The 24,956-nt window shown below is 40.1% G+C and overlaps 13 protein-coding genes across 13 annotated transcripts; 4 read left to right on the top strand and 9 right to left on the bottom strand.

Annotated features, from left to right (window-relative positions):
• Nucleotides 1–125: 125 nt before the first annotated feature.
• On the bottom strand, nt 126–1,439 carry TFC7 (transcription factor TFIIIC subunit TFC7; the record flags this gene model as incomplete). Its single annotated transcript, XM_018367948.1, has 1 exon — nt 126–1,439. The coding sequence occupies one exon, from the start codon at nt 1,437–1,439 to the stop codon at nt 126–128; it is 1,314 nt and encodes a 437-aa protein (XP_018219330.1).
• A 418-nt stretch (nt 1,440–1,857) lies between these two features.
• On the bottom strand, nt 1,858–5,184 carry INP53 (phosphatidylinositol-3-/phosphoinositide 5-phosphatase INP53; the record flags this gene model as incomplete). Its single annotated transcript, XM_018367947.1, has 1 exon — nt 1,858–5,184. The coding sequence occupies one exon, from the start codon at nt 5,182–5,184 to the stop codon at nt 1,858–1,860; it is 3,327 nt and encodes a 1,108-aa protein (XP_018219329.1).
• Nucleotides 5,185–5,629: 445 nt separating this feature from the next.
• Nucleotides 5,630–7,444, bottom strand: LEU9 (2-isopropylmalate synthase LEU9; the record flags this gene model as incomplete). Its single annotated transcript, XM_018367946.1, has 1 exon — nt 5,630–7,444. The coding sequence occupies one exon, from the start codon at nt 7,442–7,444 to the stop codon at nt 5,630–5,632; it is 1,815 nt and encodes a 604-aa protein (XP_018219328.1).
• Nucleotides 7,445–8,085: 641 nt separating this feature from the next.
• RGS2 (GTPase-activating protein RGS2) lies at nt 8,086–9,087 on the bottom strand (the record flags this gene model as incomplete). The annotated part of the gene is made up of 1 exon (XM_018367945.1): nt 8,086–9,087. The coding sequence occupies one exon, from the start codon at nt 9,085–9,087 to the stop codon at nt 8,086–8,088; it is 1,002 nt and encodes a 333-aa protein (XP_018219327.1).
• A 1,485-nt stretch (nt 9,088–10,572) lies between these two features.
• VAM3 (SNAP receptor VAM3) lies at nt 10,573–11,442 on the bottom strand (the record flags this gene model as incomplete). The annotated part of the gene is made up of 1 exon (XM_018367944.1): nt 10,573–11,442. The coding sequence occupies one exon, from the start codon at nt 11,440–11,442 to the stop codon at nt 10,573–10,575; it is 870 nt and encodes a 289-aa protein (XP_018219326.1).
• Nucleotides 11,443–12,000: 558 nt separating this feature from the next.
• PIN2 (Pin2p) lies at nt 12,001–12,852 on the bottom strand (the record flags this gene model as incomplete). Its single annotated transcript, XM_018367943.1, has 1 exon — nt 12,001–12,852. One exon carries the CDS (start codon nt 12,850–12,852, stop codon nt 12,001–12,003), a length of 852 nt encoding a protein of 283 aa, XP_018219325.1.
• An 845-nt stretch (nt 12,853–13,697) lies between these two features.
• On the top strand, nt 13,698–14,075 carry OST2 (dolichyl-diphosphooligosaccharide-protein glycotransferase; the record flags this gene model as incomplete). Its single annotated transcript, XM_018367942.1, has 1 exon — nt 13,698–14,075. The coding sequence occupies one exon, from the start codon at nt 13,698–13,700 to the stop codon at nt 14,073–14,075; it is 378 nt and encodes a 125-aa protein (XP_018219324.1).
• Nucleotides 14,076–14,346: 271 nt separating this feature from the next.
• RAS1 (Ras family GTPase RAS1) lies at nt 14,347–15,297 on the bottom strand (the record flags this gene model as incomplete). Its single annotated transcript, XM_018367941.1, has 1 exon — nt 14,347–15,297. One exon carries the CDS (start codon nt 15,295–15,297, stop codon nt 14,347–14,349), a length of 951 nt encoding a protein of 316 aa, XP_018219323.1.
• A 974-nt stretch (nt 15,298–16,271) lies between these two features.
• On the top strand, nt 16,272–17,255 carry CRC1 (carnitine:acyl carnitine antiporter; the record flags this gene model as incomplete). Its single annotated transcript, XM_018367940.1, has 1 exon — nt 16,272–17,255. The coding sequence occupies one exon, from the start codon at nt 16,272–16,274 to the stop codon at nt 17,253–17,255; it is 984 nt and encodes a 327-aa protein (XP_018219322.1).
• A 227-nt stretch (nt 17,256–17,482) lies between these two features.
• KTR1 (alpha-1,2-mannosyltransferase KTR1) lies at nt 17,483–18,664 on the bottom strand (the record flags this gene model as incomplete). The annotated part of the gene is made up of 1 exon (XM_018367939.1): nt 17,483–18,664. One exon carries the CDS (start codon nt 18,662–18,664, stop codon nt 17,483–17,485), a length of 1,182 nt encoding a protein of 393 aa, XP_018219321.1.
• A 626-nt stretch (nt 18,665–19,290) lies between these two features.
• NUP1 (FG-nucleoporin NUP1) lies at nt 19,291–22,560 on the top strand (the record flags this gene model as incomplete). The annotated part of the gene is made up of 1 exon (XM_018367938.1): nt 19,291–22,560. The coding sequence occupies one exon, from the start codon at nt 19,291–19,293 to the stop codon at nt 22,558–22,560; it is 3,270 nt and encodes a 1,089-aa protein (XP_018219320.1).
• Nucleotides 22,561–23,035: 475 nt separating this feature from the next.
• DI49_4935 (uncharacterized protein) lies at nt 23,036–23,602 on the top strand (the record flags this gene model as incomplete). The annotated part of the gene is made up of 1 exon (XM_018367937.1): nt 23,036–23,602. The coding sequence occupies one exon, from the start codon at nt 23,036–23,038 to the stop codon at nt 23,600–23,602; it is 567 nt and encodes a 188-aa protein (XP_018219319.1).
• A 211-nt stretch (nt 23,603–23,813) lies between these two features.
• On the bottom strand, nt 23,814–24,784 carry RPS7A (40S ribosomal protein eS7; the record flags this gene model as incomplete). Its single annotated transcript, XM_018367936.1, has 2 exons — nt 23,814–24,242; nt 24,641–24,784. 2 exons carry the CDS (start codon nt 24,782–24,784, stop codon nt 23,814–23,816), a joined length of 573 nt encoding a protein of 190 aa, XP_018219318.1.
• Nucleotides 24,785–24,956: the final 172 nt, after the last annotated feature.

Here is a 24,956-nt window from a genome sequence, read left to right as displayed (position 1 = left end):
TTAATTTGATTGTATTATACCTTTATATCCCTCCACGCTTTTCGCCTTACAAAATATGAAAGACAAATAAATAAGCGAAGGGCACTAGCATTTATGAAAAGGTGATTTATTTTACAAAATATTTGCTACATAGGGCGGACATTACTTAGTACGATTCGTTCTTTTATTCTATAAATCTTCTCGGGTTGGATTTTTTCTTTATCTTCCAAGCGATTATCGTCTTCGTTAGTTGAATTCGGTACTGTAGCATCGTTTTCCTGTTTAGGTGCGTCTGAGTCGCTATTAGCAGACAACTCTGTATTTTGATTAATCGTTACAGACTTATTGCCTTCAGTAGATGCCAGTAAGCTGACTGTTTTTTTATGTATGTGTGCAGCATTTGGGAACGCAAGTTCAGTGCCAACCAGTCTCTCCCAACTTCCCTCATACAGCTTATCTCCAATCCTGAACAGTGGAGCATCAGTGTCTAAACCGGAATATTGCAGAATTGCGCTATTCATTATTTCAGTTTTCTCTTTATAGCTGTCGCTAGGTATATCAACGCTGATGTAGACAGTTTCCAATTCGGGATTTTCACCCATTTCTGGTACCGGTGAACTCGTTTTCTTTGTCTCTTGTCTACTTTTGATATCAGCATCAGATCCAGCCTCAACAACACAATCAAAACTCCAATTCATTTCCTCGCCTCCACTCAAAAATTCAGTGTTTCCATTCATAGTTAGAACCCATTTTCTATCACTAAACGGAATGTACGACAAAGCGGTTTGGTCTTGATTGTCAACTTCTCCTGTAGTATCGTAGCTTTTCCTGAGAACTTCATATTTATCTAAGGAGCAACTACCACTTCTTATTATATTACCGTTTTCATCTAATGACATTCGTGGATTAGCGAACCCCAGCAAGCTCATACCAAGGGCAATTTTTGATGCAGCATGTGTGACCAATAAAATACATTCGACGTTTGGATACTCTTTTTCTACATGTTCAATGAATAAAGGCCAAAAAGTTTTACACCTTTCGTACATCTCCTGCTCAGTCTCACCCTTTTCACAAGGTATTAAAGTGGATTCCCATTCTGAGCTGATGATACCTGGGAAAAATCTACTTAATATCTCATAACCAGCTGGCACTGGAATGACAGGTTTCCTGTCTGGTCTATACCATTCACCAATACCTCTTTCTAAATAAACAGGAATTTCTAACAATTTAGCTACCGGCTGTGTTGTTTGAAGACATCTATAAAACGGAGAAGTGAAAACTGCTTCTGGTTGGTTGTCCAATGATAAGAGGTAATGCGCCAGTTCTTTAGCCTGGTGAACGCCATGTTCTGCCAAAGGGACATCGCTGTCAATTCCTGTAAGTGGGTCTGGGTATGGGCCTTCGGGGAGCCAATTGGACCTATATCCGTGCCTTGCGATGTATATTGTGTTCACTACCATGGTAATTGCTTGCGGAAAAAACGTACTACTATAGCGAAACGAAGACTACGCCAGAAAAAGGTGCTGCTATTACTACCGAAACTAAAAACTGCTGTTATTCGTTTTCCTTTTGATTTAAAGAATCTCTTCCCGCCAACAAACCTTTGATTTATAGCTTATTATACTTCTCAATTTTTTCCAGCTTTGACCCGGACAGTCAGCCGTTATAAACTCAGTCTCTTCTACTATTGAATAAAAACAGCGGATATTAGTCTCGACTTTGGCATATCTGAATCACCATACAAACTAACTCTGGTAAATCGGTTATCTTATATCCATACATAATGGTTAGGTAAGAGACGGTTGTGATGCAAAATAAACCCCTGAAATCCTGAAATTATACAATACATAAACTTTCATACTAAAAAAGAATCTGCCATTATTTAGGAGTTAATGGTTGCCATGAATCTAAAGTCATGTGGTTCAGTTTGGCTTTTGTCTCCGGTTTAATGGAAGCTTCATTAGATTGTAAGCCCTTGGACTGATTATTCGCATCCATCGATATTGAAAATGATGATGTAGGAGTCAGTTGTCTTGTAGCTTGCGTCGGATGCGTAGTTTCTACCACGTTGTTATTTAGATCAATTTTAGATGACGCAGGTGAGGCCAAATTACTCGTACTTTTTGGAGTTAAAATATTTTGGCTAAATCCAGGAGGCGGGATTCGTCTATTTTGTGCCAACGGTTTGTTCTCTTGTATAATATTTCCTGGAGATGATATTGGGGCTGATGAGGCCTGTGGTGGTATTGCCTTTCCCTCTACTGTTGCAGAAGCAGGTGGTGACACAGATTTATGAGCAGGTGGAGGAGGGGGACGTAATATTGGTTTTTTGACAGAAGTGGGCGTCTGGTTATTATCTTGAGTTCTGATGGATTGTAGCGAAGCTGATGTTAAAGAAACAGATGATGGAGAAGCGGAGCTGGACGCTGTAGGTTGTGTTGATATCGGGTCAATATCCAGTAAAGAGGCTTCGGAAGGGCTTCCAAGCCTATCGGTGCTCTTGTCATCTATATCAAGATTGAGAAGTTCTGATATCAAAGAACCTGGCTCTTCTGGGTGCTCTTGTTTATATTCAGTAAATAAACGCTTCTTGAGGGACAGTCTCTCTTTATTGTCAATAAAAGTTATTTTCGCTCTATATGCCGCATAGACCGGGCGGTGATCGCTCGTCATTAGAGGAGCATCCGAATAAGATAAAGGAAGTAAGTTTTCCCCTTTGTAAATGATTCTATCCGTCCATGATGGTGTTCTTTCCTTTTCAGAAGAATCATAAGTATCCGTACCTGGGTCATACTTATATGTTGGACGGAATTTTAATGTTGGTTCTTTAAACCCTTTAAAGACATTACCGGCATTTATTCCTTGAGTGAGCTGGTCAAAATGCAACAGTTTTTCGATATATCCCTCTTCTTRGTTGTAAAGTTCCCTTCTAACGTCTTCGTTCGGTAAATTTATTCTATAGTTCATGTCGCCTAACCAGAATATAGAGTCGTGATGAGGAATCATTTTAGTTCTTGTAAATGTAATGCCTCTGACAATACTTTCGTAATCACTACGACGTTCTTCGATATTTGTGGCACCTGCTGCAAGATGAGAGTTGATAAAACAAAATGAAGTGGCACCATACTCAAATCTAATGGATACAGCACCTTTGTTTCCGGCCATACCTCTAAAACCTGTCTTTTTGGTAGCCCCTTCTACCTGCTTTACGTATTTGGCTTTATCTGCTTTAACAAAAAATAAGATCAATAAAGATGTCATTTGCTCTACTCTCAACAATAGGTACTTGTCTTCATACTGATTTAAACAGTCACCAACTAAACTTTCCCAAAATGAACTCTTCGAGTAATCCGCATTTAAAATCGATCCAGCAGATAATTCTATAACTTCTTGAAGACCTAACACAACGATGTCTGGTTTGAATTTTTCGCCTATCGGAAATAACCACTTTGACAAATCTGCTTTTTTGGTGGTCCCATTAACATTATAAGAACCTATTAGCAAGCTGATGTTCGAGGAGGATGTAAATTTATCAGACATGCTCTGTAGCTTGGTGCTGACGTATTCATTCACAGGATCATATAATTGTACTGCTTTCTGGTATGGTAACCTTCCCAACAAAGTATCAATATTCTGCTGCTTTTCCTTATCCATAAAGTTGTTGATATATATTCTGCTGACAGACTTTGTTGCGTCTGATAAGGCCCCGGCAAGTGACATCTTACCCTTTCTTGAAAATGAAGACTTTAAAGCATTGGTACCAGTATATATTTGGGAGACCTGATCACCGTGGTCCGCCCAGAGGGTATTGTGCTTGGAAACGAAATCATCGTCATCAATGAAGGAGTTTGAACTAATCAATCTAAAATCTTCTAGAAAAGTTCTTAAAGCAGCTAACGAAATGACCTGCTGAGCTAAATTTGTCCTATCCAAACAATCTAAACAATTAGTTCTAAATATACCGTGTTGCTCGGATATATTTTTTCTTTCTCGGACATCATAGGAGTAATAGCCAGATGAAAGAAGAGAGTCCATTATTAGTGGAATAACTTTCCTAACACCGGAAAACCCTTCCTGAGAAGTCTCTTTGTGAAAATCGAACTCTGTTAAGAATACATCTTTATTGAAATTCAACTTTTTTGAGTGCGTTAGATGCTCTTTGTATCGCTTTGAAAGTTCTATTTCTGAAGATTTTGTTGATAACAGGTTGACAACGTGAACGGGGCCGTATTTTTCTACTGACTTCATAATGTGCTTGTCAAACACTGGCTGAGTAGCTTCAAATGATCTAGTAATTTGTACCCTCGGGTTGATCAGAGAGGTGCCTTGTTCCCAGAACACAGGTATACTGCCTCTGATTTGTGTAAATGCATAACAGTATTGGCTGGAGTACATTATGAATTCTGTTTCCACAAAATTAGCAACATTTGCTTCGTCATCAACACCACGTGCATTAAATCTTGTTCCTGCTCTTTTCCAACTTTGTTTCGAGATAATGGTAACGGCAACTTTCAATTTTTTAACATAAGAGACAAACGTCTCTGCAAATCCGCGAATAACGGTAGTTAAAAACCCTTCATCATCCAAGACTTGTTTCAAATTAATATCCAAGTGGTCTCTGTAGGTTATCATTTCTTGCATTAGAAAAGAGTTCCACATATATTCTTCTTCATAGGTATCCGTACTCAATGAGTGTTGGCCAAATCCACGGTGTTGTAAGGTAGATGTCAAATCAAAATCTGAACTGTAATAGAAGGACCCGTTAGATAATAGCTTCTTCAATTCGTAACATGGGTGTTTGGGCAAAGCTTCTTGGTATTCCGTAGAAGCGGTCTCAGGTTGTACAGGATAGCCTGAGGAGTCGACATCAATAAAGTCCCAGCTGTTATCATTCAAACAGAAGAAATCAACGGCAAAAATTTTGTTCACTGTCTCTCCTGGACATGGCTGTGCAACTTTCGACTTACCAGTGATAGCACCTACAAACAACAGGCCATTAACTTCGATTAGACCGATGACACCAAAGATCTCATGCGAGGTCAGTCTTTTGAAACCGTATTTTTTCAAATCGTCCTTTTGAAGAAGTTCAATAGCACAAAGGGGTTTATCTGATAGTTTTTTTCCCACTGGTTTAAGAACAAGAGCAAATGAGTTGGACACAATGGCTAACCTTCTTTCAGGCTCTTCTGAAACAAAGATAATCATTTTGCGAGGTAATGGGAAATTTAAAAATTCTATATTTAAGAACACTCTCCAATTTTTTGTAAAGCTTCCTCTTGTGGCACTGCTAGCTTCTTCACTGATTTGTTAAATATTAACTGTGTAAACAATCACAATTCCAAGTTGTGACTGTCTTACTCAACAGTTCCACCAGTCCTCGAAAAATCCCTATTGAGATCCATTACAGGTTAGGCGGTGTTCTGGGTCAGAATGTTTCACAAGGAAAAAGTAACATGAAAAAAAACCATAACGAAAAACTGTAAACGAAAGCAAAAACTCAAAAAGTACTAAAGTAAAGTGATAGAGTATCTCAATGTGTTCAATCATGACCTGTTCTCAAAGTGATTGTTTAAGTGTGAGTGAAAAACGCGAATAGCGTCTTTTTAAATAAATATATACATTAATATCTATAAGTCTAAATTATTGCTTTCTATTGTTCTGGTAATAAAACGTCGCCGGAATGAATGATGTTATTCACCGTAGCAAAGACGGCTCTGACAGAAGCATCTCCAGTGTCCTCAGATACACCAATACCCCACATGTTAGTGGTAGCATGATCATTTTTCCTTATATAGGAAAGGTTTATGAACGATGCGGCTTGAGTGGCGGAACCAGAACCTAGGGAGTGTTCGGAGTAGTTTTCAACACTCAATTTAACATTTAATAAGTTGGATAATGCATCCATCAGGGAAGAGATCGGACCGTTACCGTAACCTTCGATATCAACAACTTTGTCATTCACTTCGACTTGACCAACTAAGGCCCTACGTTCAGAGTTTAATTTCTTCACTTCGTAGTTTAACAAAGTGACGTATATGTGTTCATTGTTATTGTAGTTGTAAGTTTCTTTAAATAGTTTTGTGATTTCTTCGGACTTTAATTCCCTTCCTAAGGCATCTGCATTTTTTTGAAGAGTGTTAGAGAAATCAACTTGCATCGATCTTGGAACATCCAATCCTAGGGACCTCATAATAACCCAGGCAGCACCACCCTTACCGGATTGAGAGTTGACTCTGATGACAGCTTCGTAATCACGGCCAATATCCTTTGGATCTAATGGCAAGTATGGGATTCTCCATTGAGTTTCACCTTGGGCTTGTTTCTTGCTTTGAATGGCAAATCCCTTCTTAATTGCATCTTGATGGGAGCCAGAGAAGGCGGAGACAACCAAGTCACCTCCGTATGGTGCTCTTGGAGAAATTGGGATCTTGTTACAACGTTGGACAATTTCTGAGATCGTGGTTAGATCTGAGAAATCCAAATTAGGTGGAACACCATGAGTATACATATTCATGGCCACGGTAACCAGGTCAACGTTACCTGTACGTTCACCATTACCAAAGAGACAACCTTCAACACGATCGGCACCGGCGAGGAGACCTAACTCAGTGGCTGCGACACCACAACCACGATCATTATGACAATGCGTAGCAATACAAACTTTTTCACGTTCGGTGATATGAGTAGAGAAGTATTCGATTTGGTCAGCATAAACGTTTGGTGAGGCTACTTCCACGGTGGCAGGCAGGTTGAAAATGATTGGATTTTCCTGTGTAGGCTCCCAAGCTTTTTTGACAGCTTCACAAATCTCAACGGCAAATTCACCAGGAGTATCACTGAAACATTCAGGGGAGAATTCATATGTCCAACGGGTAGCTTGTTGTGAAGGGTCATCCTTAGTTAGTTTCCTGACCAGTTTGGTGGCCTCGACGGCTTTGGAAATGGCTTCCTCTCTGGACATGTTGAACACGATTTCGCGGAACATGTCGCTTGTAGCCAAATAGGTATGTATGGTGGCCCTCTTGGCACCGGACAATGCCTCGACAGTTCTCTTGATCAAATGCTCTCTGGATTGAACAAGACATTGGATGCTAACATCGTCTGGAGCGTTCTCCACGGCGTACCTGGTGAAATCGAAATCAGTTTGAGATGCAGATGGGAAGGAAACCTCTATTTCTTTGAAACCAATATTGATCAGTTTATGGAAATACTCTTTTTTTTGAGCCACAGACATTGGGTCTGGCAAAGCTTGGTTACCGTCTCTCAAGTCGGTGGATAACCAACGTGGGGCCTTTTGAATTGTTTTATCTGGCCAGATCCTTTTGGTCATCTTTGGTGGGACGAATGCCTTATATTTTTCGGATGGGTCCCTTAGCATGTTCTTGTAAGTTAACTTTACAGGTAGAATGGATTTTCTTAGTTTGCTAGCTTGTTCAGCTAGCGCTATGAATGAATGTTTTACCATGGTCAAGTGGCTGCACGGTAGTGTGGTGAGAATGTTTATTTATCCTAAGAAATAGATGGCTATGGATTATAAAGAAAGAGAATCTCGAGTTGAGCACACCAAATCTGTGAAATGAACAGTTTGTATAAAAGTTACACTGATTGTATCAAGTTGCAATTGAATTGAACTATTATGCTACTCATTTTTTTGATTTTTTTTTTTATTCAGTTCCCGAAAAATGAAAAAAAATGAAAGTATGAATCATTCATTTGCGGCCGTTACCGGGCCTTAGCAACAAAAGCACGGCACTAAAAGAGATACAATATACCGTGTAAAAAGTGCCATATGGCATCCCGAGAAGGCATTATTATACAAAGAGGTACGTATTGATAATGTGAGTATTGTCTAAAGTATGCCAAGTGTTCCTTTTTTTTTTTTGGAAATGCTTGTGAAAAAACATATGCAGTGTGTAATGTACAAAATAATAATTAAAAATTAAAGTTACAATCAAATTGAATTGAGCAATGAAATGAGATGAGATGAGACGGGGTGAAGTGCAATCTAATGAAGTGAAGTGAAGTGAAATGAAATGAAGCGGGGTGAACCAATGCCAGGAGAAGTAAATTTCCTGTTGTTGCTATTTTTTCAAATTTTTATCATGATTAAGCAGTGTCCTGTAGGTTAAGCTTTTTAAAGCCATTTTCAACGCTTTTTTCGTTCAGTCCCGTTGCTGTGGGGGGAAACGATGAGGGCGACGACGATGTTGTTATTGTGGATGACTGCTTAGCTCTTTTCAGGTGGTTTCTAATATGGTTGTTGTACGAAGTTGAAGATTGTTTGAAAGACTTGCGTTTTTTCACAAAGCTTAATCTTTGCAGTAGGTCCTTTCCCGAGTTGAAAAAACTGGAATTGTGGGTTTTTTTGAGACGTTTATTGGTGATATTGGGGCAAATGGTGCTGTTACTGTCAGTGCTGGTGGAGGACGTGGATTCGCTTGGGCGAGAAGCGCAGCTGCTCTGTGATTCAGCGGCTGTGTTTGTAGAAGTCTCCTGGAAGACCATCGCCGCTCCGGTTCGGTTAGGTTTTCCTCCATTGTGTTTCCTTACTCGTGGCACCTTTTCTTCGCCTAGCGCCGACAAAGAGACAATAGAGCTATTTTTAAGTTCTTGTTCCGGCGCACAGCCGCTACCGCCAGTGGATTGCGTATAGTAATCTTCCTGGCTTACGAAATTCACAAATCGATGGTACCCGTCCATTAGTAGACTCATGATGTGAGTAATGGCACTCAGCACGTCCACGTCAGCGGGCACCTTGTTGTTGGCATAGCACTTTTCAAACACCTCTCTGGTGTCCTGCGAGAAGTTACATTCCTTTGGAGAGTCGACGGCGATAAACTTAATGTACAATGACTTGTTCCAAATTGCCAAGAGATTTTTCTCGTTGACTTTACCGCTCTGTTTCAATTGGAGAAACTGGTGGGCCTTTTCAAAAAACTCCAGATTTTCCTCGCAATGTGCCTTCTTCAAAAATTTATAAAACCTCTGTACAGTGTACGGAGAGCGGACACCCTCGTGAGGGCCCTTTCGAAGCTGAATTGAGTGAGCTTTGTGGTCACTCTTTTCTAGCGGTATCAGTATGTCGCATAAGCTCGGAACACTCGCCATCTAGCATGTGCCGTGACTTATTTATTGTTTTTTTGTTGTCTTTCTTCGTAGACGTCTCCTTCCCTGTTATCTAAGAAAAAGACTTTCAATGATTCTATATATAAAGTTACCGCTAACGTGAAGATCTGTCCACTTCTCTGTTCAGTGCTCCGTGGCTTGCCTATTTGTTTCCAATGTAATCGTCGGACTTGCTTGATGAGGTGCAAATAGTGGCTGAGGCTACAAGCTAGATTATGCACGATGTGATGCAATATGATGCGGTAGTACGCTATGAATGTAGTTACTAGGACTTCACACCTCTCTCCTCGTTTCAGCACTTATCAAGAATTTATTTACATAACATAGAGAGTTATCTCCGACWCCGATTTGCTTGAAGATGCACGAAACCACGACGTCATATATACGTGTCATCCAAAGAAAAGGATTATCGACAATTGTATTTTTTTCTTTTCCCTCATTTCTTTTTGCGCCTGCCCTGCTGCGACGCAAAAACTCGCTGTGATCGGGTTTGCTGCCTGCTCTTCTGGCGGCCCGGCCCGGGGATTACTTCCCGAAGCATCCGCGGCAACCTTGTTCCTCTTTCTGAAGTGCGTCTGTGCTCGGTGCGCGACTTTGGCTGCAGCAGCGGAGGATAGGGAAATGGTGCGGGCGTTGCTGTGGGAGGGCGGTCCGGCTGGCCGGTGCCGCCACACCAATACACACATTCTTGGAACATGTAGAATGCGCGAAACCCTTGGGCGACTTCAACTGTGGCTCACAAGTGCATAATTCAATAAAGAGAATCATGCATTATCTTTCTACCAGCACCTTCGTCGCCTCCTTCCATCTCAACATGACCCCACGTGTTCTACTCCACGGGACAGGCACAATGTGCCTGTCCCTGTGCACAGACCAAACCAAACCGAACCAAATCGAACCCAACCGGACCGAACCGGAACAGACCAGGCCGAGCCGATCCGAGCCGGATGAGTTGTGTGTTTCTCAGGGTTCTGGCGGTCGTTCCTTCGTATGGCCTCGTATGCTCAAGGTTTTGGTCTAAATACGGCCCTGAAAGTAGCCAACCTTAACGGAGAGAAAAAAAATGGTTGCTTTTTTGCAGTGCTGCGCGTTTATTTGGTGGCTGTTGTTATTCGTAATTTATGGAGATCTACGGGTTGCAAAAAGGTTAGCGCTGATCGGCATAAATAATAAAAAGAAAGAAAAAGGGTATCGGAGCACCTGCATTTTGGAGGCAGGCGAGCTTTTAAAAAAGATAATAGGTTGGGCTGCATGAATGAGCAGGTGCTCTGGAAAGCGTTGGTACGATGCGTTTTGAAGTTAAGAAAACTAAGTACGAAGAAACACGCGTGGTGCGTGATTTAGATGAATGAGTGGATGGGAGTAAAAAGAAAAGAAATTTATATGTATATGTATTCCTATCTTGTATACAGTTAAGGTTTGGTGTGGTAAAAGTCTGTCTTGGATGCTTGTTCATCGCAAGGGCTGCTAGCTTAATACGGCAAGCAACACCACCATGCACATCACGATAACGATGATTAATGTCACCCTGCCACACTTATTCCGTTGGCTTTGGTGTTGGTCTGCTCTGGTCAGTTGCTTGTTTGCGTTTTGCATGTTATCGTGCAAGTGCGAGATATTTTCGTCTATATCGGTCACTTGTTCGCCTTGTTCTTTCACCAGCGAGCCCAGCTGGTGAAAAATGGCGTTCACCTCCTGCACTGCCGTATGGATGCGCCCTATTTGCTGGGATCTTTCTTGGTGGATGATGGTTTGGAAATCCAGTTCTTCCTGGGACAATCCCTGTTGTTGCTTTTGTTGCTCTTGTGTTTGTTCTTGTTCTTCTTGCAGCTGTAGTTGGTGCTGTTCTTCTTCGTGCAGCAACGGAGTCTGTTCGTTCACTTTGATGGAGATATAGCTGGACTCAGGATCTTGTCGTATGGCCTCGGTTCGCGGGTGAGCGTCGTTCCTTCCCCTGGAGGTTGCCGGTTGAACAGCGGGTTTCAAAGAGTACAAATTTTTTCTTTGATTATACGATTGCTGTAAGGACTGGTTTTTTGCCTTAAGGTTCCTGAAGTCACCTGAGAGTTTTCCATTTGGATGAATTACGATATTGCCTTCGATCTTATCCCTGAGGCTAGTGCAGTTCGGTATTAATTCTGTCTCGATCATGTACCTCAACTCCTTGGAGTCCCTCTTGGAACCTATTTTGGTGCATTCCTTCTCCAGTATTCGTGATTGTTCGGCGAACCTTTCTATCAAATCGCTTAATTCTCTGGTCTTCTGATTTGTTGAGGATTCTGGTTCTGGTTGAGACTTGTTCTTTGAGGTTTGTGCTTCGATGTCAAAAAAAGACATGGCTGCAACTTTGCTACAGAGCGGATTAACTCAGTAAACGGCTAGTACTCTTGACAGCGTTTGTTGTGTTCTCACCCACTTTTTTTTATGGTATTACTTTACCTGGTTCACTACAAAAATGAATTTAGAGTTTACTGCGCATCTCGGGGAAAATACATAAAACTAGAAAATGAAGTTGAAAGGCAAAAAGGAACAGGTTTTTTTTTCAAGAATATGTGATGCAGTTCTGGTTCTTTATCAATACTCAACTGTCTTTTTGAAATAAAAATGTCATTACATTGGATCTTGAAGAAAAATCTATTTGCTATACATCTATAAATAAGAAGTAAATGTATCTTTGATTGTCTTTGATCCGTCTTCGTTTCACCTATTGTGCCCTTTTGCTACACCTTCTGAAGAGGCGGTGCAACCTGACCGATCCGAAATTAGATCAGTGCTCTTGAATAGACCCATGAAGAATTTCTATTCCCCACTTGTGTGATGTTTAGTAACGTACATTTAATTATCTCGTATACGCCTAATTTCTGCATATTTTCAGTATGACAACCCGTTTCCACCTCAGTAATATCTTCCATTCTGGTTTTGGTTTGGATTGTAGCCTTGGTATGGTTGGTGACTTTCAGTCGGGTACGGACTCCTGTGATCTGGGATGTGTGCATTGTTGCTGTTGCCCTGAGCGTTATTGTTATTATAGTAATAGTTTTCACCGTAATCGCTGATATCAAATATTGGGGGTTGACCGGTGAGGTTAGTGTTGCTATTGCTATTGGTATTGGTATTGTTTGCGTTTTGAATGAATGAGCCTCTTGCATCGTATTGAGGCTGAGGAATATCATTTTCAGTAGGATCTTCATCGTAAACTAGAGGCGCCACTCTACTAGGGCTTTGTCCTTCTTTGTTTCTCTGTCTCCTTTGTTTCCTTCTGGTCTTTTCTCTTTGCTTCTCTAAATCGAAATCCTCTTCTAATTCATAAACTTCATTACTTGGTGTTTTAACTTCATCATAAAATGTGTCGGGTTTCGCATCGTTTCTATAATATGCGTTTTCAGGTTGTTGAATGGGTTGGTAGATAACTGTAGAAGGAGGTACCGCACCCATATTGACTCTATTAAAGCCCTCATTTACGGGCATTCCGTTATTCCTATTTTGGTTACCAGAACAATGACAGCACCAACAAACGAACTGGCCAATACCTGTTACCCCCTGTCTGAAACATGTCAGTAGTCCTCCGATTAGCCAAATTACTAGTATGCTAGCCAATACGATACCCACAATTGCAATAATTTTACATGCTTTGTTGTCCATGCAGGTGTCCCAACTACGGAAACTTTTACTTGTGCTTACTACACCATCTGTAAAAGATGATCTCGGAAAAAGAGAAACAGCATTTTTCAACTTGCAAATACTCATTGTAGGGTACACGCTCGATAGCCTTGGACTATACTTTGGAGTGTTTCTTGAAAGAATGTTTTGCTAAAAATAGCAAATTAAATGATAAGCTAGAGTAGCGATCGAGAGTAATTGTTGTTCCACTTTGAATAAGCTCACGTAATATAGGTGAAATTCCCTTTCAATTTTGACCTTAATAGTACGTTTTGGGTGTGATTCTTTGTCTGGACCAGAATATTATTTCTCGTTAGATTTCTGAGCTTCTCCGAAGTGCATCATTTATATTTTTCCTTATTTGGCTAAAAAAGAAGAGGCATTTTCCTACATAAAAAAAAAAACAAGACTACTCTGTGAAATAACGGTCTAAGCTTGATTATGAGTAGAATTCTGCTCAAGATCGAAATTTTATGTGTCGTTTCAAGGTAACAGGGTCGATTACGACCAGTATTTATCCTAATTAATAGAGTAAATCTCTTTGCCAGTGATAAAATCATCATATGGCCAAAAGAATGTGCATGTGACAAAAGCATGGTCGCGAAGATCTGATTTAGGAATCGCGTCACAATAACAAAGCCATTTTTTTAAGAAGAGTTCTCTTGAAACTCTATTGATCCAATTTATTGCCCATGCTGTTCTTGTGTGTTCATTCTTCTTGGTAGTGGTTAGTAGGCCTTGAATTATTTTAGTTCACGTTGGGTGCGATGATTGGGTGCGAAACGTTACTAGAGGAAAAAACTGGTGAGAGGAAAAAGTGAGAATAGCGTTTCTTTTAAGGATGGAAAATGATACAATGGAATCTGCAATAGAGGTGAACATCATTATACCCTCACGAAGGAAAGAACAGGAAGCAATAGCATACGTGGAACATGGCTAAGACATCGAAAGCAAGCACTACATCATCTGCGGTCATAACAGATTTTCAAGAAGCATTCAAGACTTCCAAGAAGGCGTACTTTGCCCAAATTGAAAAAAATCCTAAACTAAAACTAATTGATATATTTTGTTTCTTTTTGGTTTTGCTAGGAATAATCCAGTTTGCATTCATTGTTTTAATCCGTGACAATTTCCCCTTCAACGCATTTTTATCAGGTTTCATCATCTGTGTGGGGCAATTTGTCTTGTTGGTGAGTTTGAGGTTACAATTATGTGATAGTTTTCCAGGGATTACAAAAAACAGAGCTTTTGGTGAGTTCATTGTTGCTAGTTTGATCTTGCATTTCGTTTGTTTACATTTTATAAATTAAGAAAGGGTTCGCGTGCGTGCGTGCGTGTATGTGTATAATATATATACTTTGTATGAACATAAAGGAAAATATTACAAGTGTACAGTTATAAAGAGTTTACAAAAAACACCAAAGCACTACTAGAGTAAATAGCGGTACGGCAGTAAGTGAAAAATCCGTTTAGTGGTACATCGCATAAAAATATATAGGCAATTAGCTGAAAAAGTAAGGTTTGATTCAGGTCACATTATACAAAAACAATGGGAACAGAATGAGAATAGGGGGGGGGAGCTTAACAAATTGTACAACAACCGCCACTGGATTCCTTTTTCGTGGTTGAACTTGCATTTTTTTGTGGTACAGTAGATTGTTTTGTTCTTGCTTTTGGCGCATTATCACCATTACCACCATTATTTCCATTTCTATCCTCATTGTCGCTACTTGCATCATAATTATCATTGTCATCATCATTATTATTATTATTGTTGTTGTTACTATTATTTTTTTCATCAGCTCTTCTAGAAGTCTCAACATTATGTTCAAGATTTGAATTAGGACTAGAGTTGGTGTCACCATTTGTCAATACACTACCAGGGCCATAAGTCCCGCGATTAACGTTGCTTCCATTCTGGGTTTGAGATGAAGTAGCATTAGGGTTTCTCGCATTTTTTGCATTAGCAGAACTATCCGGTTGGTCATTAGTGCTATTATATTTCCCACCATCGTCCCTCACCAAACGAATGAGACCGTAGAATGCCTCGTCTACATTGATGGCCTGTTTAGCAGAAGTTTCAAGGAAAGGTGCGTTCAATTGTTTAGCCAAACGTAACCCATCTTCATAAGAAACTTGTCTTTCATTTTCAAGGTCCAACTTGTTACCAACCACGACCACGGGAATGTAGTCAGAATCCTTGACCCTTTGAATTTGCTGGTAGTAAGACAATAACTCATCAAAGGAATTTCTAGAAGTCACAGAGTAAACCAACAAAAAACCTTCACCGGTTCTCATGTACTGTTCTCTCATGGCCGAGTACTCTTCTTGGCCAGCAGTATCCAAAATATCCAAGATGGACACCTTATCGTCGATGACAACTTGTTTTCTGTAAGAGTCTTCGATTGTTGGGTCATACTCGTCCACGAAGTACGACTGAATCAATTGAATGGTTAAAGCGGATTTACCAACGCCACCACCACCAACAACTACTAACTTATATTCTCTTATGGTTGATTTGTTTATCGGCATACTATGTTGAAAAGAGGAGGGGGGAGGTCTGACTTATTTGTTTTGTCGCTATCTTGAAGAAATACAATCAAAGCCAACTATATAGTTATATACATATTCCAAGAAAGAACAATACGAACAGTAATTGATGGTATTCAGCATAAGAAATCAACCACCCTCATGAAAAGAAACGAGCAGAGCCATACGATGTGAAAAAGAAAAGAAAAAATCAGGAAAAGACATGAATTTTCCACCTGATTGCGATGAGCTGAAAAAGTTGTCGCMAATTGTCCGGGATAGACCTGGGATAAATAAATTTTGTTTTTCTTTTTCTTGGTGCGTTTTCCGCAACTAGTAATGTGCCAATGCGGATTGCCCCGCCACTCCGTCCGTCAGGGTAGCGGTCCGGAACCTTGTTATCGAAAGGGGGGGGTTTTCCAAGGGACCCGTTTAAAACATCCGATGCGGGTACCACATGTTCCATTTCCTTTCCCTTTGGCTGTGTATCGCACTTTTTAGTCACCGACGGTGAGGGGAGAGGCTGCGAAAGAGAAAGAGAAAGACCGCTATTCTAGCGCCATTCCGTAGCCAACACGTCTCCCACAGTGGGGAGTGGCAAAAGGAGCGTACTATACAGAGCGATGCCATTCGCTGGTCCCTCCTGGTAAACACGTCGGCCATAGTGAGTAATATCCGTATACTCCTTTTATACATTAGTAACTTGGGCGGCTATTTATCTACACCCAGGCATCCGGCGTGACTGGTTATCTCCGCTGACGCTGAGCGGGTGGACGAATGGAGGGCTATGTAAAGATGCATGATGGTGTGTTTCCTTTACTCGAGGAACAAGTAGTCAAACTGCATATATAGACAGATATCCATGCTACTAGATATGCATTACTCAATCACATTTTTTCCCCTTTTTCTCTGAATTTTTAACGGTTGTATAGCATTGCGTATTGTTTGTTATACTCTCCTGCTCAAACGTGTCACTAATGTCCTCTGACACTTCATTATCAGAATCTTCGTTGCTCAAAGAGGAAAGCGGAAGCTTAAAGATGTCTCCTCCGCCTGTAACACCAAATCCAGTACGTGATAATCTCAAATCTTTCGTGGCTGGTGGTGTCGGTGGTGTATGCGCAGTGTTTACAGGCCATCCGTTTGATTTGATCAAAGTGAGATGTCAAAATGGTCAGGCGAACTCTGCGATGCACGCAGTCGCAAACATCTTAAAAGAAGCCAGAACTCAGGTGAATGGTTCTATGTTCACCAACTCCATAAAAGGGTTCTACAAAGGTGTTATTCCGCCCTTATTGGGTGTCACGCCCATCTTTGCCGTTTCTTTCTGGGGTTATGATGTGGGTAAGAAATTGGTCACCTATAATAACAAAAGTACGGGCACCGGTGAGTTGACCATGGGACAGATGGCCGCGGCAGGCTTCATCAGCGCCATCCCCACCACTCTGGTGACTGCCCCCACAGAAAGAGTTAAAGTTGTCTTGCAAACCTCTTCCAAAGGGTCTTTCATTCAAGCTGCAAAAACTATTGTTAAGGAGGGCGGCATTTCTTCTTTGTTCAAAGGTTCATTGGCTACCCTAGCAAGAGATGGGCCTGGCTCGGCACTATACTTTGCATCTTATGAAATTTCTAAAAACTATCTAAATAATAGGCAACCCCATCCAAGTGCGGGCGAAGACCAGCCAGTCAACATTATGAATGTTTGTCTTGCTGGTGGTATTGCGGGTATGTCTATGTGGTTGGCTGTTTTCCCGATAGATACCATAAAGACGAAATTGCAGGCCTCTTCCACGAAGCAAAATATGATTTCTGCGACAAAGGAAATCTACCTTCAAAGGGGAGGCATTAAGGGGTTCTTCCCTGGTTTAGGCCCTGCATTATTGAGATCTTTCCCTGCTAATGCGGCTACGTTTTTGGGTGTAGAGTTGACGCATTCTTTATTTAAGAAATACGGTATATGATTTGTGTTTCTGTGTGTAACGTGCCATGATTCTGCATTTTAATACTTTACGATTACATGTAGACACTTATTTATTAAATAATTTTTCAAATTTTTTGTCCGTTCCATGGAAGAAAGGTCTACTAAGATTTAATGTTTGTAGCAAATGAAAGTTACATTTTTTTGTTTTCGTAAATATTCTAAAAAAGTGAAAACTATAAAGGATAACATTGGTTAGTTGAAATGCAACTAACCAATATGGTTTTGCCAGCCTGCAGGTTTTTGCAGCTTGTTCACGGTGTAAAACTTATTTGTACATGAGTAACTGTGCCATGTGAAATCGGTTTGTGGATCACAACTACATTTGTTGGCCAACCTGATACCGGTGTCAATTGGACAAGAGTAGAATGGCACATGGTAATAACCAATATCACCAAAATGGTGGATTTCAGACCGATCTAAGAACAATGAAGCACCGATAGAATGCACTGGAGCATCGCCCCATCTTTCATAGAAAAATCCGCCTGCTTTATCCAAATAATCAAAGTATGCGGAATATTCTGGTGACCTCCATAAATCCAATGAGGCGATCTCAAAATTAGACCAAAAGTGACACAAATTATAAGAAAGACCCTCATCGTCGCTGACAAAGTCTAACATATTGTTTTCATGTAGAAGCCCTGGATTTAATTTCATAAACTCGCGAGTTGTTTCCCATAGAGTGGGGATAGTTGCTTCATACTCCTTGATGGAAATGGCAAAGGCGTACTTCTTGTTATTTTCCCTCATGAATTTGAAAACATCGTAATTGATATCACACTGCAACTTGATATCAGGTTCCACACGCCAATACCAATCATAATCATTCATCAAAGGGTGTCTGTAAAAGAACCCAGATTCAAAACGACACATGTGTCTGTAAGAGATAGAATCACCGTAGATAATTCTTTTTTCTCCCATTTCCTTTCTAACTTGAGCGGCTTTTGATTCATCAATCCAATCTGGAAAAGACCAATGTTCATGTGGGATAACACCATATTTAGTTGTACCACTAACTAAAGCAGTGGTAACATTCTTGAATTCTTCAGTGAACTCTTCGTCATTCAAAAATACCCAATCGTAATTGAATTTGGAGTTGAACCTATCCTCAACAGATTTGATGGATTCGGCCAACGAATAAAGGTCTCTATTACGCACCAGAGTGACAAAAGTTGCTTTTTCACGAGCACCTGTATATTTAGGTGTTTCTACTCTTGAGTATTTGAAACCCGTGTCCGATGATACAACGTTACTGTACTTGGGTGTTGGTGAAGAGCCAATGCCGTATTGGGCGCCATGGAAAAACACATAGACAGTAAACACAGCGACCAAAAGAAGAGCAAGCTTCTTGTACAAAGGCTGCTTGCTAGCAGGGATCATAATTTTCGCCATTTTGACTTTATCCCTTGAAAAACCCCTTCTGATTGAGTGCTTTTAGTTTGACTGCTCAATGAAATAAATTTGTCTGAACTGCTCTCGAGAAAAAAACAGAACTCAGTGGAAGGTAAAATCGATTGGGAAACACAATAGGCTACCGTAATATACTAAATAACAGTAAAAGGAACAAGAAGGCACCTGTGATAGACTTTTGATGGAAATTTCACAGGATTTTTTGAGGCGTACGTGTGCGGTACTCGTTTACAAGGGCGACCTACGATTTTTTGTTTTTTCAAGTTTATGATGCGCATATCCACTTGTACGAGAATAGATTTACGTCGCGCGAAGAATAACGTCCAGAACAAGAAAAAACAGTCACGTGAAATACAAGAACCAGCCCTAACCCTAAATCTGTACGCCCTATTTCTTCCTTTAGGGCTGTCTAGCACGTGATCACCAATTCGTGAGTAGTGATCTTCAGTAAGATTCCATTTTTCAAGGTTTTTTTGTCATTTTTTTTAAGTTGTTTGTATATATATCTAGAGAATGAAAGTGATGAGGAAGTTGGTAAGTATTGACCTTAACGAAGAGAATCATAAAGACGAAGAAGCATCTTCAACTTTCTTTCGGTTTAGCCTTCCATGACTGCGAGCACTTCTTCCGTCATGTCTTCTCCACGCGAAGGAAAGAGATCTTTTTCTTCCACTATCAAATCATTCTTTTTGAATTCGAATAAAAAACGGCTATCGAATAAGAAGCTTTTCACTTCAGACATCCCATACGCGAATCATCTTGATGATTCGGATCCAGAGACTACATTACATGTTAGAAAGAGAAAGAGGATGGCCGGTACATCACAACACAATGAGCGCGTTATTAATGACAATAGTAATGTACCAATTATAATATACGGAGCTGAAGGAACAGAGAGACCGCCCGTTCTACCCATCTTGCCCATACAAAGGTTGAGGTTGTTAAGGGAAAAGCAGAAGCTTAGGAATATGCGTGATCTTAGATTATTACAAGCCTTTAGATCTCCTTCCGTTTCATCTTCAATGTTCGTAGATCCTCAGAATGAAGCGGGTGACAAAGAGTCATACATACGTACATCCACTACGCCTTCTCCGATCAAGAAGACGGTTTTCACAGAACAAATTCCCGGAGAAGGCGTTGACAATACAGGCATTAAACTGCCTCTGCTAAAATCTTTGAAGAACAAGGCTAGTAGAGAGAAGTTTCAAAGCCAATCGAAGGGGACTGTATGGTCAGCTAACTTTGAATATGATTTATCAGAATATGACACTATGCAAAAACAACAGAATAGCAAAAATGTTATTACTACCACTGCTGATGAGAATAAAATTGACACGAGTAACAATGATAACAAGAACAATGATGTGAATGGCGATTTGGCGGGAGGTCCCACATCAGCAAGTAATTTTGAAGACCTAAGATCAGATATCAACTCTAGTAGGCTGTCAAACTCTCAAAAAAATTTACTTTTGAATGGTTCTACTTCTACAGTTACAAAACATGCCGCAGTGCCGAAGGATTTTGCTGTTACTATAAAGCCACTAGATACGCCTACACTAAAGAAAATTGCCGAAACCAAAAAGGACAAAGAAAGCATTGTCTTGCCTACTATTGGATTCGACTTTATCAAAGACAATGAAACTCCCTCGAAGAAAACCTCCCCTGTAGCAAACGTTTCTACAGACACAGTCATCAATGCAAATCTATCCGACATCCATAAACCAACCAATATGTCAGAGATCCCCAAGCTATCATTCAATACCGGACAGAAGACCAATGAACCTAAAAAAACTGAACAATCTGCCTCTTCCTCCACTTTATTCAACTTTGGTGGCAAATCAGATGCTTCTTCAATTAAAAAACCTTTCTCATTCGGAAAAGCCTCTGAGAGAGAAGAGATGCCTATGAAACCACAGGCGCCTGCATTTTCTTTCTCAAAACCAGCAGCTCTCTCAGACGTCGCTCCAAAATCAACTGCTGCGGCATTTTCTTTTGGTAAACATGAAAAAAATGATGAACAAGATGGCGATGATAGTAATGATGATAATGAACCCAGAAGAAAAAGACGTGCTCAAACTAATGAATCCGTGAACGCTGGTTCATTGTTTAGTCTTGATAACCAAGGAGAAGCTAACAAAGGGGAGCCGAAAATCGGTACGTCCGAAAAACCAAGCTTCACTTTTGGTTCAAGCAATAAGCAAGTGGAAAGCGGACCGTCATTTGCATTCGGTAAAAAGCCCGATGAAAATGGCCAGACTAAATCCCCCATTGCATTTACATTTGGCAAACCAGTGGTCGCCAAAGAACCGGAAGTGAAATCATCAGAAACGCTCGCTTCTGTTTCTGGGAAACCTAGTTTTACATTTGGTCAATCCACAAGTGAAAATGAAGCTTCTGGAGCACATGGCAAGTCAGCATTTTCTTTCGGCAAGTCAGCAACGGAACCGAAAAGTGGTYCAACTTCGAATTCAGCACCCAAGCCATTATTTACATTTGGCAGCAAGCCTGCTGACATCCAAACATTACCAGATAACACCACATCGAAACCCACACTTTCCTTTTCTAAGCCTGTCCAAGAAGACTCATCCACCGCCCTAGATTCCAAAATGCCCTCGTTCGCTTTTGGAGCATCTTCGAACCCCTCACAACAAAAGTCATCGTTCTCATTTGGCAAGCCAGAAGCGGTAAAAGAACCAACGGATTCGAAATCTTCATTTGCTTTTACCAAACCTTCTTTTGAAAAGACTGAGACTAAGGGTGCACCCTCTTTTACATTCGGTGCGCCAGCAACGAATCCCATCACAGAAAATAGTACAAAGCCATCTTTCAGCTTTGGAGCTCCCAAGCCGACTGAGCCCTCTGCAGTTGTGATAGCAGGAAGTACTAACAAGACATCCGGTGGATTTTCCTTTTCAAAATTTGATGACAAGAAGGAAAATTCAGCAACTGCAACTCCTTTATTCAAACGGTCAGCTTCCACAACACCAGTTTCCGCTTTGGGTAAGCCAATTGGTACTAATAACAATATATCATCTAAATCTGCATTTTCATTCGGCACTGCCAATACCGAAGCTACCAACGCCGCCCCAACTTCCACACCATTCTCTTTTAATGGTCCAACTACCGACAACATCACAAGCAATACGATCAGCAGTATCTCAGGTACTAACATAGTAGGTGGATTTAATTTAGGGAAACGAGCTCAAAGTAGCGCTGCTAATAGTGATGCCAGTGGTGAAAGCTCAAGATTTAGTTTGGCTAGACCAGGAACCACTGTAAATAGCATAACTTCAGATCAGCCCTCTTTTAATTTTGGTAGCAATAGTACGGCAGGCCCTAACCCTTTCACATCGGCCGCTCCATCGAATAACACTGGTCTCTTTAATAAACCGGTTTCTACGGGTGCACAAAGTACCAATGCGCCTTCCAGTTTCAACTTTACTGGAAATAATCCCGCGTCAGGTTCTGTATTCAATATGAACAACAATACTGGTGCTACTACCATGTTTGGCGGATCTAGTACTAACTTATCGCAGCAATCGCAGAACACATCCTTCAACGCAAATAATTCATTCACACCGTCAACAGTTCCAAATATCCATTTTGGCGGATTTGATGGTGGTAACAGTAATAGTGCCACGGGTGCTTTGAAGCCAAGTGATATATTTGGTGGGAATTCTGCATCTGGTTCTAATGTAAACGGAATTAACCCATCATCTGTTTTCGGAGGCTCAGATGGAGCACCTTCCTTTGGACAGCCACAAGCGGCTCCAAATCAAATGGGCATGAATACCGGCATGAACATGGGCATGAACCTTGCTGGCAATGGTGGTATGACAAACAGGAAAATTGCAAGAATGAGGCATACGAAGAGATAAATAATGAGACATATATTTAAGTGTTGTTGCCCGCTTTCTCGAGCATACAATTACATATACATACTCAATCTTTAAATATAGCATATAGATTTTTTTAATACAGTTCTAAAGTAACTTCTTATTATTTTTTAGTAGCAATTTTGTTTGTAGCGTTATTGGTTAAAGCTGCCAGAAAGAAAAAAGCAAATGTTTGATTTAGTCTGAGCTTGCCAAAAAACAAGGCAGAAATAGGCTAATGGATTATTTTCTCTTTTTGGGCCTTTTTTAAAGATGGAATCTCAATTAATAAAGCTTCAGTTGCAAAGCGCTCTTTTTTTTCCCCGAAAAATGTACGAAAGACGGCTAATTAGGATATTTGATCCCCATAACTGCTATCTAGGGAGACGTTGTCATACTACTACCAATTGTTGAGATCGGTGATCCATTTAATAGTTCTCTAGGCTGATAATTTGATGGTAAAACTTATAAACAAAAAATGGATTTAAACAGAAACTGGTTACGATGGAAAATTGCAATAGGTGGGCCAAACGGCATTGTACTTGATTTTCCATCGTTTTTAGTGGGTTGCATGTTTACAACAATGATTGGGCCACTTTTACAAAAACTCATAGGTAGGCTTTTAGTAGGTTTGGTATCCGTAATCAAATTTCTCCTTATTATTGGAAGCATTGTCTTTATTACTGGTGTGGTATCAAACAAATACACTTACGATGATTTCAAAATAAGTATAAGAAAATCTGGAGAAGAAGTGACTGAACCAATCAAAACAGCGAAGAAGAAGACTATGCCAATGGAAAAAGATGATACCGTAGGATCTTTTAATTACTTTGAAATCCCCATAACAAAGGAAGTACCAACAATTCCTTATATTGACGGTGGTACAAGGGCTCTTAAAAATCCACCCAAGGATCCTTTAACAACGATTCCTTATATTGGCAGTGGCACAAAGGCTTGTAAAAACCCTCCTAAGGATGCATCGAGAGCAGCTTTATCTAACTCGAATAGGTACGAAAACTTTATAAACATGGCGCAACATAAGTAGGCTGCTTTATGGGTCTTCAACACAATGGCTAGCAGAAAAGGGACGTTGATATATATTTATATACGCATGAAAAATCAATCGGCTTATTGAACTTCAATTTTAAGAAATGTTGATTTATTTTGAATTTTGGAATTTTTATTATCTTATTGTACTATAAAATAAACAAAGATGTTACTAATTAATAATAAAGATTTAAATATTATTATATTAATTAATGAGTTTCACTTGGAATTTCGAAAACAATTTGCTTACCAGTCAACTTGTTGTAAACAGCTTGGAAAGATTCCAATTTGTAATCGATTTGTTGGACATCCTTGGAGTCTAACAAGACTTTTTGGATCTTGTTACCACCAACCAAATATCTAACTCTCTTACCGACAATTTCAGTTGGGAAGACTAAGTCTTCCAAGACCTTGTCATGAACAGCAGTTAAAGTTCTGGATCTTGGTCTCTTTTGGACTTGTCTAGATGTTCTAGATGGTTTTGGCAAGATTCTTCTTTCAGCCAAGAAGATGACATGACGGTCTTGGAATTTCTTTTCCAATTCACGGGTCAACTTAGTTTGAACCTTGTGGAAACCAGCCAAAGATGGGACTGGAACGAAAATGGCCAAAGCCTTCTTACCACCAGCGACGTCAATCTATTAAAAAAAAAAAATATTATGTTAGTAAATTTGATAAGCAGGTAATGGTTAGGCATATTGAAGAGTCAGGACCAATAATCGGAAACAATGTATACATAGGCATTTCTTGCGATGTTCAAATTGTTGGAAGCGGTTTAGCAAAATTTATTGTTATGTATAATACAATATGTTCAACAGTTCCTCTCTCGCGATCGGGTTACGCTCTATTTCTCGGGAGAGCCTACGATATTAGGTATGTCTTTTTATGGGACCCATGCGGCAGTCAAAGTTACGTCTATATTTACTTTCATCGTTCGATTTCATAAATTTAAATGCTTTGTTTTTTTCATCATTCTCTGTTTTTCTGTTTGTACTCTTCATTACTTTTGGATTTAGATTTAAAATAATTAACATACTTCTCTGATGGACTTGAATTGCAAAGGTCTCAATTCAGCTTTCAATTCTGGAGAAGAATTTTCTAATTCAATGAAAGCTTGAGCAACTTGTAATTCCAATTCAGTTGGAGCTTGAGACAAAATCTTGGCTTGTGGAGCAGACATGTTGTTCGTGATGATCTTTCTTCCTTTCAACTATATTAAAACAAGAGATATACTTAATATAAAGACCAATTTTATCCAAATTGTAATATGTTACCGTAATGTAATAAGACTTAACAGATTAGCAAGACTCTAGCGCAGTACCTGGATTATCGCATAGTGGTTYGGTTAGCAT

The sequence above is a fragment of the Saccharomyces eubayanus genome, chromosome VIII (assembly GCF_001298625.1).
Source record: "Saccharomyces eubayanus strain FM1318 chromosome VIII, whole genome shotgun sequence".
NCBI lineage: Eukaryota > Fungi > Ascomycota > Saccharomycetes > Saccharomycetales > Saccharomycetaceae > Saccharomyces > Saccharomyces eubayanus.
This window is presented reverse-complemented; position numbering and strand designations above follow the sequence as displayed.